The sequence below is a fragment of the Xiphophorus maculatus genome, chromosome 13 (genome assembly GCF_002775205.1).
Source record: "Xiphophorus maculatus strain JP 163 A chromosome 13, X_maculatus-5.0-male, whole genome shotgun sequence".
NCBI classification, from domain to species: domain Eukaryota; kingdom Metazoa; phylum Chordata; class Actinopteri; order Cyprinodontiformes; family Poeciliidae; genus Xiphophorus; species Xiphophorus maculatus.
Window position 1 is genome coordinate 17,363,164 of NC_036455.1, and position 15,744 is coordinate 17,378,907.

Below are 15,744 nucleotides of genomic sequence, written 5' to 3' on the forward strand. Positions count from 1 at the left end.
ATTTGGTTATCACGTCTTAGCAAACGCAAGAGAAAGTTTAGCTTGACAGTGAGAACAAAACGTACAAATATTTGGTTGAGACTGCAAGTCTAAGCTTCTCAATAATCCAAAGGCTTTTGTGACATTCAGGTGACAGAAGAGACCAGTGGCATCTTATCCAACCTGGGCTACATGTGTTCATGCCGCGGCATCATCAACGTGAAGGGCAAAGGGGAGCTGAAGACCTACTTCGTCCACACAGAGATGAGCCGATCTCTGTCGCAGGGGACCGTGATGCCCTGAGCACGCCTCGACCGCCAAAACACGCCTGACAACAACAATCGCACAAAGTGGCACAGAAGTGATTTGTCATGCTCTGTAAGTAGAACCCATTACCAAGAGCCAGCGGCGCACAGGGCCGGCATCCGTCAAGGAGGCCAAGGTAGGCCGGCGCGGTCCTTCAACGCTGCACTCTGAGTGGGTTTGCACCTCTCCAGTGTTACGAGGACGTCACTCTGAGGAGTCTCTTCACGGCCTAAAGGAGAGCCTGACTAAAGAGAGGGTGGCTAAATTAGTGCAGCTCTCAAGGACCCCCAGTCACCTGTCTGTAAAATAGTAGTAGTGTGGAGCTAATTACCCATGCCGGTGTCGCAGTGCTTCACGGCCTTATACTTGAGCAAATTGAGCCGCCTGTCGAGTCGATTTGTTTTTTTTGTTTTTGTTTTTTGTTTTTTTTTTATCAACTCTGCCTGCCTGATTGGCACTGAGAGCTGATTTTTGGTTCATTTCATTTCCAAATGGATGTTACAATAATTCTCGTCATATAGGGGCTGTTGGTGTCAACAAATTGCCAGCTTGATGGGTAGTTTGCCAAAAGAAAAAAAAAAAAAAGATAAATAAAACCTGTGATTGTATTTCTAGCTTTATAGCTGCATATGTGTCCCACATGGCAACAGGTGGAGTCTGACTCATGAATCAAGGGGGGAAGGTTTCTGTTTTTTATATAATTAAAGCTGGAGCCATGCCGACAGCATGTGTGTGAACGTTCACTGCCATCTCTTTTTGTTATCCATTAAAACATTTGTATATAAATTCTCAGTGCGTGTTGTTTTAATTCTCCAAAAGCTAAAAAGCCCACGTTGGAACCGTCATTCAGTAAAAACATGCACAGCGTGCTTAAAAATAGTTGGGACAGACTTGGAGTAAATATTTTCATACATTTATCAAAATGTCAAAACAAATAATAACTAGTTAATTCCATTTCTATAAACTCTGCTATGGGTGATCTGGATAAATTATTAGAAAGGACTGACACGGGCAGTAGCCCAGGGCTCCATGTTTTCGGGCGGCCCCAAAGATATTGAATGTTTTTTGTAATGAATGCATGTTTTAATTTCATCAACCTAATAGCCTAGTTGCCTAATAGCATAGTTGCCTAAGTCCTATTTGACTTAGGCAACTATGCTATTAGGCTAACGAATTGTGCCTTATGTAAAACAAATAGGCCAATACGAATTGTTGTTTTAATATTGTTACACTTTTATAATATACTATTGTATACTATTGTATACAATAGTCAAATATTGGAAAATTATAAACTTGTAGTACATCTTTTTGATACCAACTTGGAGCCATTTCACATGGGACATTTTAAACCTACTAATGTGCAGACTTACCTCATAATGTGATGTAATTTGCGTGAGTGAAATTATTATTATTTTATTTATTCTGGATAGGGCAGCAAAACTGGCTCTAGCCCATGGGCCCTTAACTTTCCAAATCCGGCCCCGATTACGACCACAGTGTGCAGGTTATTCACTGCAAAAACACAAAATCACACTAAAAGTATTTTTGGTGTAGTTTTTAGTCAAAATATGTTTTGACTAAACATATAATAACTAGTTAATTATATGTTAACTAGTTAACATATAACTAGTTATGTTAACTAGTTAACATAGTTAACATAACTGTGTTATGTTAACTATATAACATAACATATTCTAAATAAAACTTTTAGAATTTTATTAAATTCAATTCAAAAATACTTTTTTAATCCCAAAGGAAAATTAAATGTTGTCGCCAATACCATTTACGTTATTAGGTTAAGAGTTATTGTAGATCCTGATGGCTGTGGGATGAAAGGATCTCCTGCAACAGTCCGTATCACAGCGATTCTGAGGAAGCCTCTGACTGTTTTGTTCTTGTGAAGATGAAACCCGGGTTTTTCCGTAACATTCCTCATTTTATGAAAACTCCTTCTTTGCCCCACAACGGAGTCAGCTGAGAACGTTTCAGACTTTCACGATTAGTTATGGTAAGTTAGCATTACTTCCCTAATCCAAATAACATGTTTTAAATGCCTAAACCTGCAAATATTTTCATTTGGAGGACCGATAAACCATATATGTGCTAAAATCTAGTTTGTTTGTTTTTTAAGAAAGAAAATGTAAGCCTAAACTAAACAGAGAATTGTTCCAGATCATAGCTGCGTTTTGAGTCATATTGTTACTCAGTTGGATTTTTTTTTTTTTTTGGGAACTTAAAGAAAATGCAAGCAAAGAAATAATATCCAAGGCCATGATTAAATATTTTATTATATGCTGGATCAGAAAGGACACATTTGAATACAACATTGTATAGAAATAACTTATAGAAGCACTTCATCTTGCCTCTTGTTTCACAAAAGCAACTCACTGCTCCATGAAAATGTTAACAAGGAAAATGTAAGAGACATTTCAAGTATGTTGGTATTAATATTCATAAATCCATGCAGCGAGAACAACGATGTTACAGAAAAGTGCCAAGGAGAAACAGACCAGATTTTACTCCTCGGCTCCCTGAGGTGTGAAACCAATTATTCTTAAGGCTTTAGTTACAAACTACTACCCCGTGTTACAGCACTGTTCATTTACTCATCCAGTTTCTTTTCCCTTCTTATTTGAAAACAGAAAATATCACCTTGTGTGTTAGCTCCTAATCCTCATTAACAAACACCAAACAAGACCTAAATAGCTCCCCGCCGCGCTACCGAGAATAAAAGGTATATTTCTACCATAAGACAAATATCCCGACTAAAGTTATTTGATATACAGAGACGGTTCTGGTCGTGTAAGTTCACAGTTTGCGCACGAAAGGAAACAAGGAGCCTGGTGAGTCAAAGAAGATTGTTAAGGATAAAACAGGCGTTTGAAAAAGGTGAAGGTGGAAAAAGAAAAAGAAAAAAGCAATAAGCAGTCAAAAAATACAAGATGTCTGAAATATAAACATGACACCTCAAGTATTTTTCCAGTTCAGGGAACCGGTAATTTGATGTGAAAAGCAGACCACTGACCATATAATTGTGCAATTTGACATTTCAAAAATAAATGTACTTAATTAGAAGCTCGCCAGTTTTGAAAAAAAAAACAAAAAAACAAAAACAAAAGACCTAGATTTTCAACAAAAAAGTTTTGGCGCAAGGCTGAGGTGGTTTTTCAGCTGCATAGAATTGGTTTATTTCGCAAAACTTCAATAGAAACAATTTTTTTCCGCATCACACGAGTCACATGATCAACAACAAGATGTCGCCACTGGCGCAAACTATGACGGAGAAGACGGGAATTAGTTGGAGGGTGATGCATGTTTTTAATGACTTGTCGTGTGAACAAACTTGTTCATGACATTACAGTGATTCTAAATCACTATTTTGTGTTTAATGTCACTGTGTGTTTACTTTCTGATTCATCTGCAGAGAAGGTAGCATATCTATGAATGTTATTCAATCTGAAACTCGATGTCAAGCATATATCTAAAAAGGTAAACGGTGGTAGAGACTGTCCTATCACACAAAGACAACCTGGTAAAAAACACATTTATTATGCAAAGACAGAAGGAACCAGCCCCTTGTATGTCAGGGTGGGACAGAGCTTTCAGAGTGGAACCACTGACCCATATCCTTCTGCCATACTCCAGATGATCCCGCTTTTTCTGTAAAAATCGGATTCGATCAAAGCCACGCGTGGGTGCCGCTTCGCTGTTCGGTTGATGGTTGAATTGAAACGACGCCCATATTCCGAAGACGACAGTAGAGCTACCGGTCTGGACTTCTCCTGGTAGGGCAGAGAAAGTGATGCTTAGAACTGGATACGCCGTGGTGCTTTCAAACGTCTTTGGATAGATTCGGAAATATCCTAAATCTGAGCTGAATGTTTAGAAATATTTCAAGCTAAATGTCTTCATGCAACCTCTTGCAAGGTTGGTGCATACAGAAAGGGGACCTTTGAATATTTTTCTTTAGTTCAGCAAGAGTTCTGGGTTGTTCTTGTATTTGTTCTGCTCTTCAGCTACACCCCGGCTACAGGATTTATGCCGAGGGGCAAATGGGACGGCCAAAGAAGAAAGGTTGATTTTCTGTCTGGTGGTGAACCACTTCTGTGGAGAAATGGCCAAATGCTTTGACACATTCTCCTGTTCAAATACCCAACAAGGAGCTATTTTCAGACAACCCACGGCATCACAAGAGGCTAAAAATCGGCTTTATTGGTCGAGTCTGTGAGCGCAGTCAAGGAATTTAACTTTGGCTTCACACCATCTGTACGCAAACTCGTTGTTGTCCTGGGTCAGACCGATGACAGTGGTGTCATCTATGAACTTCAGGAGTTCTGCAAACAAGTCAGCTGAGGCGCAGTCCTTTGTGTAAAGAGAAGTGGGGTGAGAACACATCCCTGGGGAGCACCGGTGCTAAGTACATAAGGACAAACACTAACCAACTTTTAATAGTCATTAAAAAGATGTTCAGGAGTCAGAGGCTATCGATATGATTTTAGATCTGTGTAAGTTTAAACAAGTAGCTCTTTTTAGGGTCATTTCCTGACAACAGCAAAACCAGATCAGTTTAGAAATACCTTACTAAGATACATTTGAAAAAAAGATGTTCATAAGAGAGACGCTCTCTTCGCCTACGAAGACTTTCAATTTGAGATTCTGTACAGTTTTTTGTTTTTTTTTTACATTTCTCTTTGCATTCCCCACACAAAATAAATTTGGTTTACAAGAATAGCAATGTAGAAGTGTGAAGGACAAAGAAAGTGTTGCAACAAAAACATTGCTGCTAAAATAAACGTCCAGAAGAACCTGCTGGCAGGAAACCAATATTAGAGAAGAAAAAAAAAAGCTCTTCTCATTTGGTGGCTCCCCAACTCCACTACATATATAAAATCTCTATAGGCGCAATAGCGCCCACTCCTGGCTCTGTGAACTACTCGTCTCGGTTTAATGGGTTTCAGCAAAAACTATGGGGCCAACAAGAAATAATCCACTCTCTGAGCACACAAGAGAATAGTTTATTTTACATTCATATTCAAATGTAATCCTTGGAAAAGCAATGTCCTAATTCAGCAGGAACTGTCAGCAGCCCTGACAGCCAACCACTCAACTCGGGGTAATTACAAGTTCAGCGGTGTGTGTTTGCCTCCGCTTTGTTCATCGCTCTTTCTGCTTTCAGCGACCCAGAAACTCACTGTGAGCTACTTTTCCTTGACATGAATAATTACTCCAAGGAACTGAAAAGGCTTCAGAAAGGAAACGTTAAACAAATGTCACAAAGCTCGCATGTCAGCGGCAGGGCACTAAAAATACTAAATCAACACCAACATGTAAAATGGAGGAATCAGTTGGTCCCTTTGAGTCTTTTCTGCCCATTCGAGTCTCTCACAGACGTAAAACACAGACAACTTCACTTTTGCCTCTCAAATACTTTGCTGTACTGTTTACTAAAAGGTTGCAACTTGGGTTGTGCAGGTGTTTCAAATTAAAGTGGAACTATTAACTCTCAGATAACAGAGGATTTCTCCTGGGATTCCTCCCTGGCCAGACTCAACAACAGTTTGTTCATCTTTTTTCTTACTGTACTCTCGTGACCTTTGGCAGACCTATTGACAGAAACAAAGACAACTGAACAAAAGATGGAAATAAATCAAAAAGTGGTTCGACAAAGTATTAGCTTAAGGAGTGTAACCGTCATATTAAATGTAGGAGAATTTGAAAGAAGATTTTTATAATCTGATTTTTTCATTACAAAAAGCCAGCAATGCTCTCAGTGGTTATTTGAGAATATCTGCATTTTTTTGTTTTTGTTTTTATTATCTGAGGAGTGTATCAACCGTTAACTCAGTCCTAAATAGAATTGTACTAGGGGAAATGACCTGTCGCAGCTCTTACCTCCTCGTTTATGTCGAGTCCTCTCCCACACTTCTGGGTGTGGAATCGCTCCTTCATATCAAAATCCTCAGTGTTGTGGTACATTCGGTCAAACATGGGCACTTCAGTGACCTGAAAATGGAGAAGATGCCAACAGCATGAATGTGTTTTGTGGTAGAGCTTCAGTTTTTTTTGCCAATATGTGTACGTAACATGTTGCTAAAAGACCTGCATATGAAAAAGCAGTTTTCCATCTTCTGCTCTACAGAATCATGTTGCTACCGGTGCAGAGCTTGCTCAACACCGAAGCGTGAGAGTGCGTCTAGACGCCAAGCATGTTAATATGCCAGGTTTCAAGGGAATGGTCCTTTGTAGCTAAAATGTTTGTCAATCTGTCATCAGATCCTAAATTATAATCCATTAATCTATCAGGTTTTGAGGGAGGTTTTCGTTTCATAATATGATATTCAATAGTTGATTAATAAGCAAACCACTAAAAGCATCCTGAAAATGTGTAGGTTTTGGAATGAGGAATAGTAAAAGACCAAATTAAAAAAACAAAATATGAAACGCTACGATAAAACCTAGAGAGTTATTAAGAAAACTTTAGAAATCAATATATTAGAATAGCTGGTTAAAAACTTAATGTAGCTTCAAATGTGACGAGTACAAAGCTAACACTGTAGGCATCGAATATAACATTAACCGAAATGTTATAAAAATGTACTATTTAACCTCGAAGGGGTCGAGAGGACCCCACGTGGTGAGATTTTTACCCTGCGCGCAGTTCCAGAGGGGGTGGAGTTTCGGAACCTCACGTCGGACTGACGTATGTGCGCTTTTACTCCTTCCCCCCGCGCGCCGTCGCGGCCGCTTTTCTATGTTTACCCCTTTATTATTTGCTTATTGTGGGTTTGGCTTTCGACACTTCCCGTCCGGCCGTGACCTCTTTCTCGCAGGGACTGCGCACTCGTTGTAATTTGTACAATAAAGAGAATCAGAGTGCTGACATTTCGTAACGATATCAGTTGAATTCCACGTCGTTAGCTTCATTAGCATTACCTTTGCCTTGGTGTTGAAGTAGGACATTTCTTTGGCCTCCTTCCGTCGCGGTGAGATTAAGCTGAAGATTGAGGGTTTAACCACCGCTTTGGTTTGATCCTCGGGTGAAGCGTCAGCGTCCATCTTCCACACGAGCAAACAAACGAGCCGACCTCCCCGAAGACGGGAACTGTCACAGCCTGAGAGAACGGTAGTGTTTGGCGGTTGCTAGGATACCGAGCGGCGGTCGGATGTGATGCTTTCAGAGGCTCGTTGTTTGACTTGGAAATTGGAGATTCTGAGCCAAACACACGTGTAACCTTTTAGGAATTGGTTTTAGTAACACCCAGGGAAAGCAATTGACAAATTTCCTTATGTGATTCGAGCTCAGTATAAATACAGATGTTCAGGCTAATTTAACTGGCTCTCCTAAACATCTGAGGACGGCACGTTGTCTCACCGCTGTTATTCTCCACCTGCAGTGGCATTTATCCCTTGGAGGGCCTTCAGACCTCTGTCACTTAATTTGTGACAGCAAATAGTATTAGAAGGATTGGACACAATATGCCTCAAGGACATGGCATATGTGGCTCAATTATGGACGACATTTCAATGATTCAAAATATGTTTTTTTTAGATATTCATATAAATAACCATCCAGTCCATTGGCAATGTATAAAGTAGATGGTGTGGTACCAGTTCATCTGAACAAATTGAATCTAAAGGTCAGACAGACTGGCAAAATTGTGAAATTGAAGGTCTGACACATCCATCCATCTTCTTTACCCGTTTGATCTGTGCTGGGTTGCAGGGGAGATGGTTCCTACCTCCAGGGGCCATTGAGCAAGAGGCAGGGCACACCCTGGACAGGCTGTCAGTCCGTCACGGCAGTTGCCATCTAATCAAGCATGCATGTTTTTTGGGCCGTGCCGGAGTACCCGGAGAGAGCACAGAGAACATGCAAACTTGAGAAGCTGGGATTTGAATGTAGGGCCGTCGTAGGAGGGAACCGTCAGTAGTAACATCTGCTCCACATTTTCCTAAAATTACACCAAGTCTTCTTCTATGCAAACTAGCTCTAGCTGAGACAGACACTAATAGCAATTGTCATTTACAGCTACAGATTCCTTGTTCAATTTATTGCTGGATCATGACCAGACTGTGCTAATACATGAATGACCATTGATCTAATCCACTCCGTTTTAGCTCTGGCTGTGTGTTTCAGGTAGTTACCATGCTGGAACAACCTCAAGTCCTGAGATTTGAGATGTTCTTCCAGAATTACCCTGTATTTAGGTCTATTTTCCAAAAATCTCTGACAAACTTTCTTGTCCCTGCTGGAGATAAGCAACCCTAGCATTATGTCTCCACTGTCTGCTGCGTCTACTATATGTCTTGCGACACATTGCGAACAGAACCTGTTGTGACTTTCTTTGTGGTGATGTCTGGCAATGATGTGGTTGATTCACAGTTCTGCTACACTCTTTATGCTGTCAGCTGGTCAACTGATCAGTTTTCTGTGAAATGCTCAGCACTTTGCATTGCTCTGTCTCACAAAATCCCAATAAAATACATCCAGTCTGATCAGGGGGCACAACTTTGTACCTTCTGAGGCGTTTTCAATTCAAATCCAAATTCAAAAATACTGTATTGATCCCAAAGAGAAACGTTATCATAACTCATATTGATTCAAATTAAAATTGGGAAGACGTTATAGGCCTCTGTTACTGATCACGTCATTTACACCGGCGCAAACAGCCGTTAAATACAGAAAATGCTGACTATAAATCCTTTTTACCTCAAAATATGCGCCCCAGTGCATATTTTTCACCCACTGAGTTTGGTAGTTGTAAAATAATAGTTTGAAGGGGTGTAAACTTTGTTTTTTTGTCAAATAATTGTATATATAAATTGCATCTGTGACAAACTAATTGGAGCAGCATTCCAGTTAACCTATTAGTTTTAATTCATCAGACCCCGGCCACCTTCCATAGTCTGTGAGCCAATCCCACCTGCTGCCATTTCTCTCTTCCTCCTCCTTGTAATTATGACAGCGTTAGCAGGGGGTAACTAATGCAAGGACGCCACTCTGCTGGGAGCTGTGCCTGACTGCAACACACACACACACACACACACACACGCCCACACACACACTACACAGACCGCATGCGGGTCTGGAGAGCGGAGATTTGGACCGCCAGTGGTTCTTTCCAGCAGCAGCGAGGACAGTCAGGGGGGATATGTGGACAAAGCACGGATAAGGGCACATGATCGTCACCAGCTTTCTTTCATTTCAGAGGTTGTCTCAGAGCCCAGGAGTAATTACTGCTGACATTTCGGAGGGATATATTGCTATTTATTGGGGGGGAGGAGGCTGCAGTGGGAATGAAACAATCCGAGGACTCGGGGTCGGCCATTCAGCGGGGCTGAGTTAATAAAAACAAGCCACTGCTGTCACTGTGTTTCCCCTGAAATTTTCCACTGCTCATTTAAAAAAATAATTTAAAAAAAGGAACAAGAAGTTTCGACACTCTTGTTACCAATGAAATTTTGCACAGCTGTGCTGGATATCCCAAGTCCCTGTAACAGCATGAAACCAAACATCCGTATTCACCGTGATGAGGTCAGAAAAGACTCATTTTCTGGGTTTCAAAATGGAAATTGAGGTTCGCTTCTTTTTGTGAAAAAATAAAAAAATTAATTAAAAATCCCAGGTCAGGATTTGTACTTGCAACACGGCAACAGTGCCACCGACTACAAGCTCATGTATCTCTGAAACAGACTTTTACAAATATTACGAAAATGGAGGAAAATAGTTTTGTCAAACACAGATTTATTTGAAGACTGAACATGGCCTTAAACAAAATGTTATATGGGGGGCCAATTTCCCAGTCACCACAACAGCTAATGCTATTTAACTAAGAATTAACATGTTATATAAAATCTAGCTTGCTCCCCATATTAATCATCTCACATTATTTAGAACATGAATAGAAAAATCAATTGAATTTGGTTGGCAACTATGTCCATTGTTCAGCTTTGTCTCACAGACTGTTGCACCAGGAAGGTTTGTATTTAACAACAAATAGACTTTTTCAGTTATTTGTTGAGATTCAGTTGTAGTTCAATCTTAAAATGTGGTAACTAAAGAGAACGAGAAGGTTTCCTCCCTGCCGTCAGCCCTTCTAAATATTCAATAAACACAGATTTTAAATTTAAATGATTTTAAATTTGACATTAGCAAAATTTCAGAGCAAATTTTGGGAGTTATTTGTACACATAACAAATCTGAAGTTTTGACATCGATATTCTCTGTAAGAAGTCAGTTGTCCTGCAGGCCCTTCTCCTGCTCACAGCAGCACCTTAGATTGCTTATTGGGCCGGCTTTGACAACACAATAAATTTATGGGGACTGTTAGTTGGAATTGTACCAATCAAATATAGTTAAACCCACAACAGCCATGTAAAAATTTGATGTGTCTGTGTTAATATGTCTAATCCTATTATTATTATTATTATTATTATTATTATTATTATTATTATTATTATTATTATTATTATTATTATTATTATCCATCCATCCATCCATCCATCCATCCATCCATCCATCTTCTTCCGCTTATCCGAGGTCGGGTCGCGGGGGTAGCAGCTTCAGAAGGGAGGCCCAGACTTCCCTCTCCCCAGCCACTTTTTCTAGCTCTTCCGGGGGAATCCCGAGGCGTTCCCAGGCCAGCCCCCTCCAGCGTGTCCTGGGTCTTCCCCGGGGCCTCCTCCCGGTGGGACATGCCCGGAACACCTCACCAGGGAGGCGTCCAGGAGGCATCCTGACCAGATGCCCGAGCCACCTCAACTGGCTCCTCTCGATGTGAAGGAGCAGCGGCTCTACTCTGAGTCCAGTGGCGGCTGGCCAGTAGGGGGCGCTTGGGCGCCGCCCCCTTTAAATTGTTTAGATAATAAATGATTTCTATTCTGAACTGCAAAATACTTAGAAATGTATTTATTCATACTGTGTGTCCAATAGACATGTTAGAATTTATTAAAATAGTAAATACATAATTCTAATTGCTCACATTGTGCACACTTCCTATGTGCAGGGCGCCGTCCTAATGAGTGTGTATGTAGGCGCATCAACTTTTGGCAAGCAGGTGATCTGAGGCTGACTTTTAATTGGTTGTTTAAGGTTTTCCACAGGGCGCAGCGCTCTGCGTCCCGGACACACCCATTTTGTTGTGTCATTACTGGTAGAGCGTCAGTACTGGCTAATTTTTTTTAAAACATTGTGTGATTGGACAATCCCCGATTCGACTCATTAGCACAGCTGCAGTTCGTTAGGTCGATTCACGTTTACGTTTGCATTAAGCAATGCATTTTACTGCTTTCCGTGTTTGCTATTTCAAAGTTCTGGCACGGAGGCAATGTGGACAACAACTGGGGTAAGAGACTTAAAACATCTTTCAGAAAAATGCAAACGGCACGAAAACAGCCGCAGCCACCTAGACAATGCAATGAAGCTAAGTTTTTGGGGGAAACTTAGCATAGCTGAAAGGTGCTTTTCAACTCTGAAAAGAATCAAGACTTCTGAGAAACTCAATGACTCAGGACAGGCTGAATGCATTGGCCATGTTGTCAATGGAGAAAAGACTAGTCACAGAGATGACTGACTTTAACAAGAATGTAATTGAGAAACTTGCAGGTCGGAAGGAAAGGAGGGCAAAATTCATGTTCAAATAGTGCTATTTTTTAAGATTTGTTTTGTTTGTTTTTCATTTGTTTGTTTGTGTGCGCCCCCCTCAGTTTTTTTAGCACCAGCCGCCACTGTCTGAGTCCCTCCCGGATGACTGAGCTTCTCACCCTATCTGTAAGGGAGAGCCCAGCCACCCTACGGAGAAAACCCATTTCGGCCGCTTGTATCCGCGATCTCGTTCTTTCGGTCATGACCCAAAGCTCATGACCATAGATGAGGGTGGGAACGTAGATCGACCGGTAAATCGAGAGCTTCGCTTTTTGGCTCAGCTCTCTCTTCACCACGACTGTGAAGAGAGAGCTTGGCTGATTATTATTATTATTATTATTATTATTGTTATTATTATTATTATTATTATTATTGTATATTTAGAAGCACGATGGATCTATTTCAGTGAAACGAGCGTAAACATTCCTGGAGATGCTAGCTGAGCATTGGTATAACACTCCCCCCTGGTGGACAACACAGGAAACACAGCATATGTGGCGGACGGGGAGTGAAGCTGTAGTTTATTTATTATTGTTTATTTAAAGAATAAATTAAAACCACTTCTACATTAATGGTGTCTTAATGTTTGATCCAACTCCGTGTGTCATTGTTATAATCATTAGACAGATGTACTCAGATAAAGGAATTGATAGAAAAGCAACATGAGGCCAAAGAGAACAAAAAAAAACTAAGTCAGTTTTTGAAAATTACGTCCCATCATCCCTCTACTCAAAACAAAACCTCGCATGTTATCGCTTTGTGGAGACGTCAACATTTTATAGTTTCTGCACGTCAGGTTGACAAGCAAATGAATGTATTTCAACACAGGACTATTTTGTTCTGTATATAACAGTAGCAGATTTGTCAGTTGCAAGAATCTGACTGAGCTGGAGCTGTTTTGCAAAGAAAGATGAGGAAAAAAGTCCCGCTCTAAGTGAACAAATTACATAGAGAAATACCTAAAAAGGAGATTTAAAAAGAAAAATGCCTTGGGAGATTGAATGTAAATGTATGCTACAATATTCAGAAAACAGCAACAACTTTTTAAATAAACTTGTAGAGATTTCCCTTTTACCTCCCAAATGATGCATAATTTTCATTTTAAAGTGTTTTATTGAGGTGTTTTTGTTGTTGATAGAATTCCAATATAATACATTGAAGTTTGTGGTTGTAACTTGACAATATGTGAAAAAAGTTCGACAAGTATTGCATGTACACAATCAAGTTTTTTATTTCATACATGATGTTGGACCAGATCTAATGCATCAATTCCGGATTCATCCAGCAGATGGCAGCAGCCACAAGCGGTCAGCTCTCGCCTCATAAAGCAGGATCTTAACCAAAGCAGCGGAACTTTTCTGGTTTTGTTGTTTCCGGGAGACTTTCCTTACTGTGGTTTTACTTTCTTGAAGAATTAGTAACTAAACCTTTAGCATTCCCTTAAAACAATCAGTTTCTATCTGTTTGTTTACTCCCAAGTTGTTTCTGCTACTACAACAACATACAGCTCATGGATTAAAGTAAAATTGTGAATTCAGTGACTTAAATGCTTTCATTTTTCACAAATATAATACGAGGCGCCGTTTTGTCACGTAATCGTTTTTGTTATAACTTGTAATAATCCATATTTGGCCTCTAACTTGCACTCCTGTTGTTCCTTGATGACCCGACGTCTGCTCATTTCCGAAATCTGACGGAGATTCACCGAGCCGAGCGACCCAGCCCCTCCCGCCGCCTCACAGACTCTCCCCTCGGCTCCACTCCGAGGAGGAACCCGGTGCCCCCTGTCTGATCGTTTCCAATTACGTTACCCCAAGATGGAGGTTTGCAGATGGCACGGCTAACGCTCACCAGTCCCCGCAGCCATCCGTGTGGCTTCCATGACGCTTTTTTCCAGGACGGGAGAGACCGTGCTCAATCTTTTTTTCGCTTTTTGGAGGCATCTTCCACTTAGGAGGTAGTGAGCTCCGGGGATCTGGTCGAGGCAGCCATGAGCTCCGGGGAAGGAGCGGAGGAAACCACGAAGGACGCCGGCGACATAGAGGCGTTCTTTAAGACCGGTAAGGAGTGGGAGACCAAGCTTCCTTTGGTCCAGCTACTAGATGGACATTGTTTCCCATCCGTGTGGACTTCTTACTGGCTCATAATGAAAATAGTCTGTAAATTCCCCTCATATGCTTAAGTGAAACGCAGAGTAAATAGCCAAGGCTAATGCTGTTGTGTATATGTCCTGTCTGATCGATTTCTGCTACTACAACATATAGCTCAGCATTAGCTGGACTGCTAATTCACCTAAGTTCCATTTTCGGACAGCTCCTCGATTTTGCTGTTTGTCTGGTTCTAGTGTTTGGTAGTTCAACCCTGTGCTCTTGTCTCTATATGGTTATTAAACCAACACAGCCCAGCAGCTACATAGCAAAACAAGAATAGTGGAAAAACAGCTGGAGTTAAATTGTAAGGAAAACGGGAATGTTCTGCTTTAGCCACCAGACCTGTATGTGTCAAAGCGGCTTTGAGTCAGCCTATAGTACAGGAAGAGTGATTTATTTTCGGGTACAAATGGAGTATTCAATATTTATTGCATGAACCCAGTGTTTGATAATGGGCTGGTTGTTTAATCTACATGTTTGAATTCTGTGCTAGCCTAGAAGCTAATGACTCCCGGCTCGGATTTGGTGGGTCCTCACTGCTGGCTAGTGGATGCTAGCTCCTTTAAGCTGAGCTAGCTTGACTGTGGGTGGACCAGTCACCAGCCTGGTTCACGTCTTCCCAGTTTCTCTGCAGATTAAGCGGGGATATAGATAATGCGTGTTTGTTCAGAATAATGCATTCTGTTGGCGTTGGTATGCGTCGTTTCCCATGCTGTCACGGCGAGCACAGCCGCCACGACAATACATGTAAACAATACATGGCGTGGCACATATAACCTGGGTGTGCACTGAACAACCAAAGCTAGCGTTTCTTCCCCCCCCTCCAAATAGCTACCATGGCTAAATGTTACCATTTTCTCCCCAGTGCCAGCCATTGCCTATTTCCGTATTAAAACGTGTAATGTAACGTACCGTCATATACTTCTTTTCACAGACTGTATAATAAAATGCTAGCATGTTATTTCAGCAGGCTAATCTGTGTGTGTGGACTGTATGGTGTAAGCAGATGTGGGCCTATAGTCAGGGCAACAATGGCTCATAAACTGTGAATTCCAGAGCTCCTTGTGGAGATTCAAGCGGTCACTTAAACATAAGGTTCTGTTCTATTTTAACCCAGCATGCTGAACATAGAGAAAAATGTGTGAGCTGGGTATTTGTTTTGATACTTCCATGCGTTTAAACGCACATTAGGTAGGTGGGTTAGCTCAGAACTGTATATCAAAACAAACGTGTCAAACTGACAGGGCAATGCAGTTTCCTTGTTTTTGAAATTTGAGATGTAAAGAGTAGTTAATGCTAAAGAATTAGGAAGGCAACAGCGAATTTAAAACTGTTATTCTGGGGTAATATACGGCATGTCCCTCAATTTACATTAGAATCGCTCAAAAGTTGTCACTCAAAATTAATTAAGCAAAATAAAACCCAAGTAATATTGCCATGAAAGTTTCAGAATATAGTTGACAAAATGGCATTTAATTGACCTGTAATAATCCAGCTATTTTCATCATTAGAAACAGTCATGGCTCAACCAATCTGTCTAATCCAGCTTACACTTTTTCAGTGTAAACATCATAGTTTAATTAGAAATTGATATATATATATATATATATATATATATATATATATATATATATATATAAATAAAAGAATAAGTTTTGATAGACT

At 40.7% G+C, this 15,744-nt stretch overlaps 3 protein-coding genes across 9 annotated transcripts in view; 2 read left to right on the plus strand and 1 right to left on the minus strand.

Moving 5' to 3' along the window:
* The window catches only part of LOC102219843 (adenylate cyclase type 2), a 67,659-nt gene extending 66,582 nt beyond the window's left edge, over positions 1–1,077 (plus strand). For all 3 annotated transcript variants that reach the window (XM_005809095.3, XM_023344735.1, XM_023344736.1), the window contains one exon: positions 130–1,077. In XM_005809095.3, the coding sequence (XP_005809152.2) occupies positions 130–282 (153 nt within the window). In that variant the 3' untranslated portion in view covers positions 283–1,077. The remainder of the gene's footprint in view (positions 1–129) is intronic.
* Positions 1,078–3,816: 2,739 nt separating this feature from the next.
* Positions 3,817–7,456, minus strand: c13h5orf49 (chromosome 13 C5orf49 homolog). The gene is made up of 3 exons (XM_005809094.2): positions 7,219–7,456; positions 6,178–6,288; positions 3,817–4,067 (listed from the first exon to the last, which is right to left on the minus strand). The coding sequence occupies exons 1-3, from the start codon at positions 7,339–7,341 to the stop codon at positions 3,888–3,890; spliced, it is 414 nt and encodes a 137-aa protein (XP_005809151.1). The 5' UTR covers positions 7,342–7,456; the 3' UTR covers positions 3,817–3,887.
* A 6,183-nt stretch (positions 7,457–13,639) lies between these two features.
* Positions 13,640–15,744, plus strand: part of LOC102222464 (triple functional domain protein) — a 90,981-nt gene continuing 88,876 nt past the window's right edge. For 3 of the 5 annotated variants that reach the window (XM_023345164.1, XM_023345168.1, XM_023345165.1), the window contains exon 1: positions 13,640–13,989. In XM_023345164.1, coding sequence (XP_023200932.1) covers positions 13,920–13,989 — 70 coding nt within the window. In that variant the 5' untranslated portion in view covers positions 13,640–13,919. The remainder of the gene's footprint in view (positions 13,990–15,744) is intronic. The other 2 variants (XM_023345166.1, XM_023345163.1) reach the window with 2 other exon arrangements.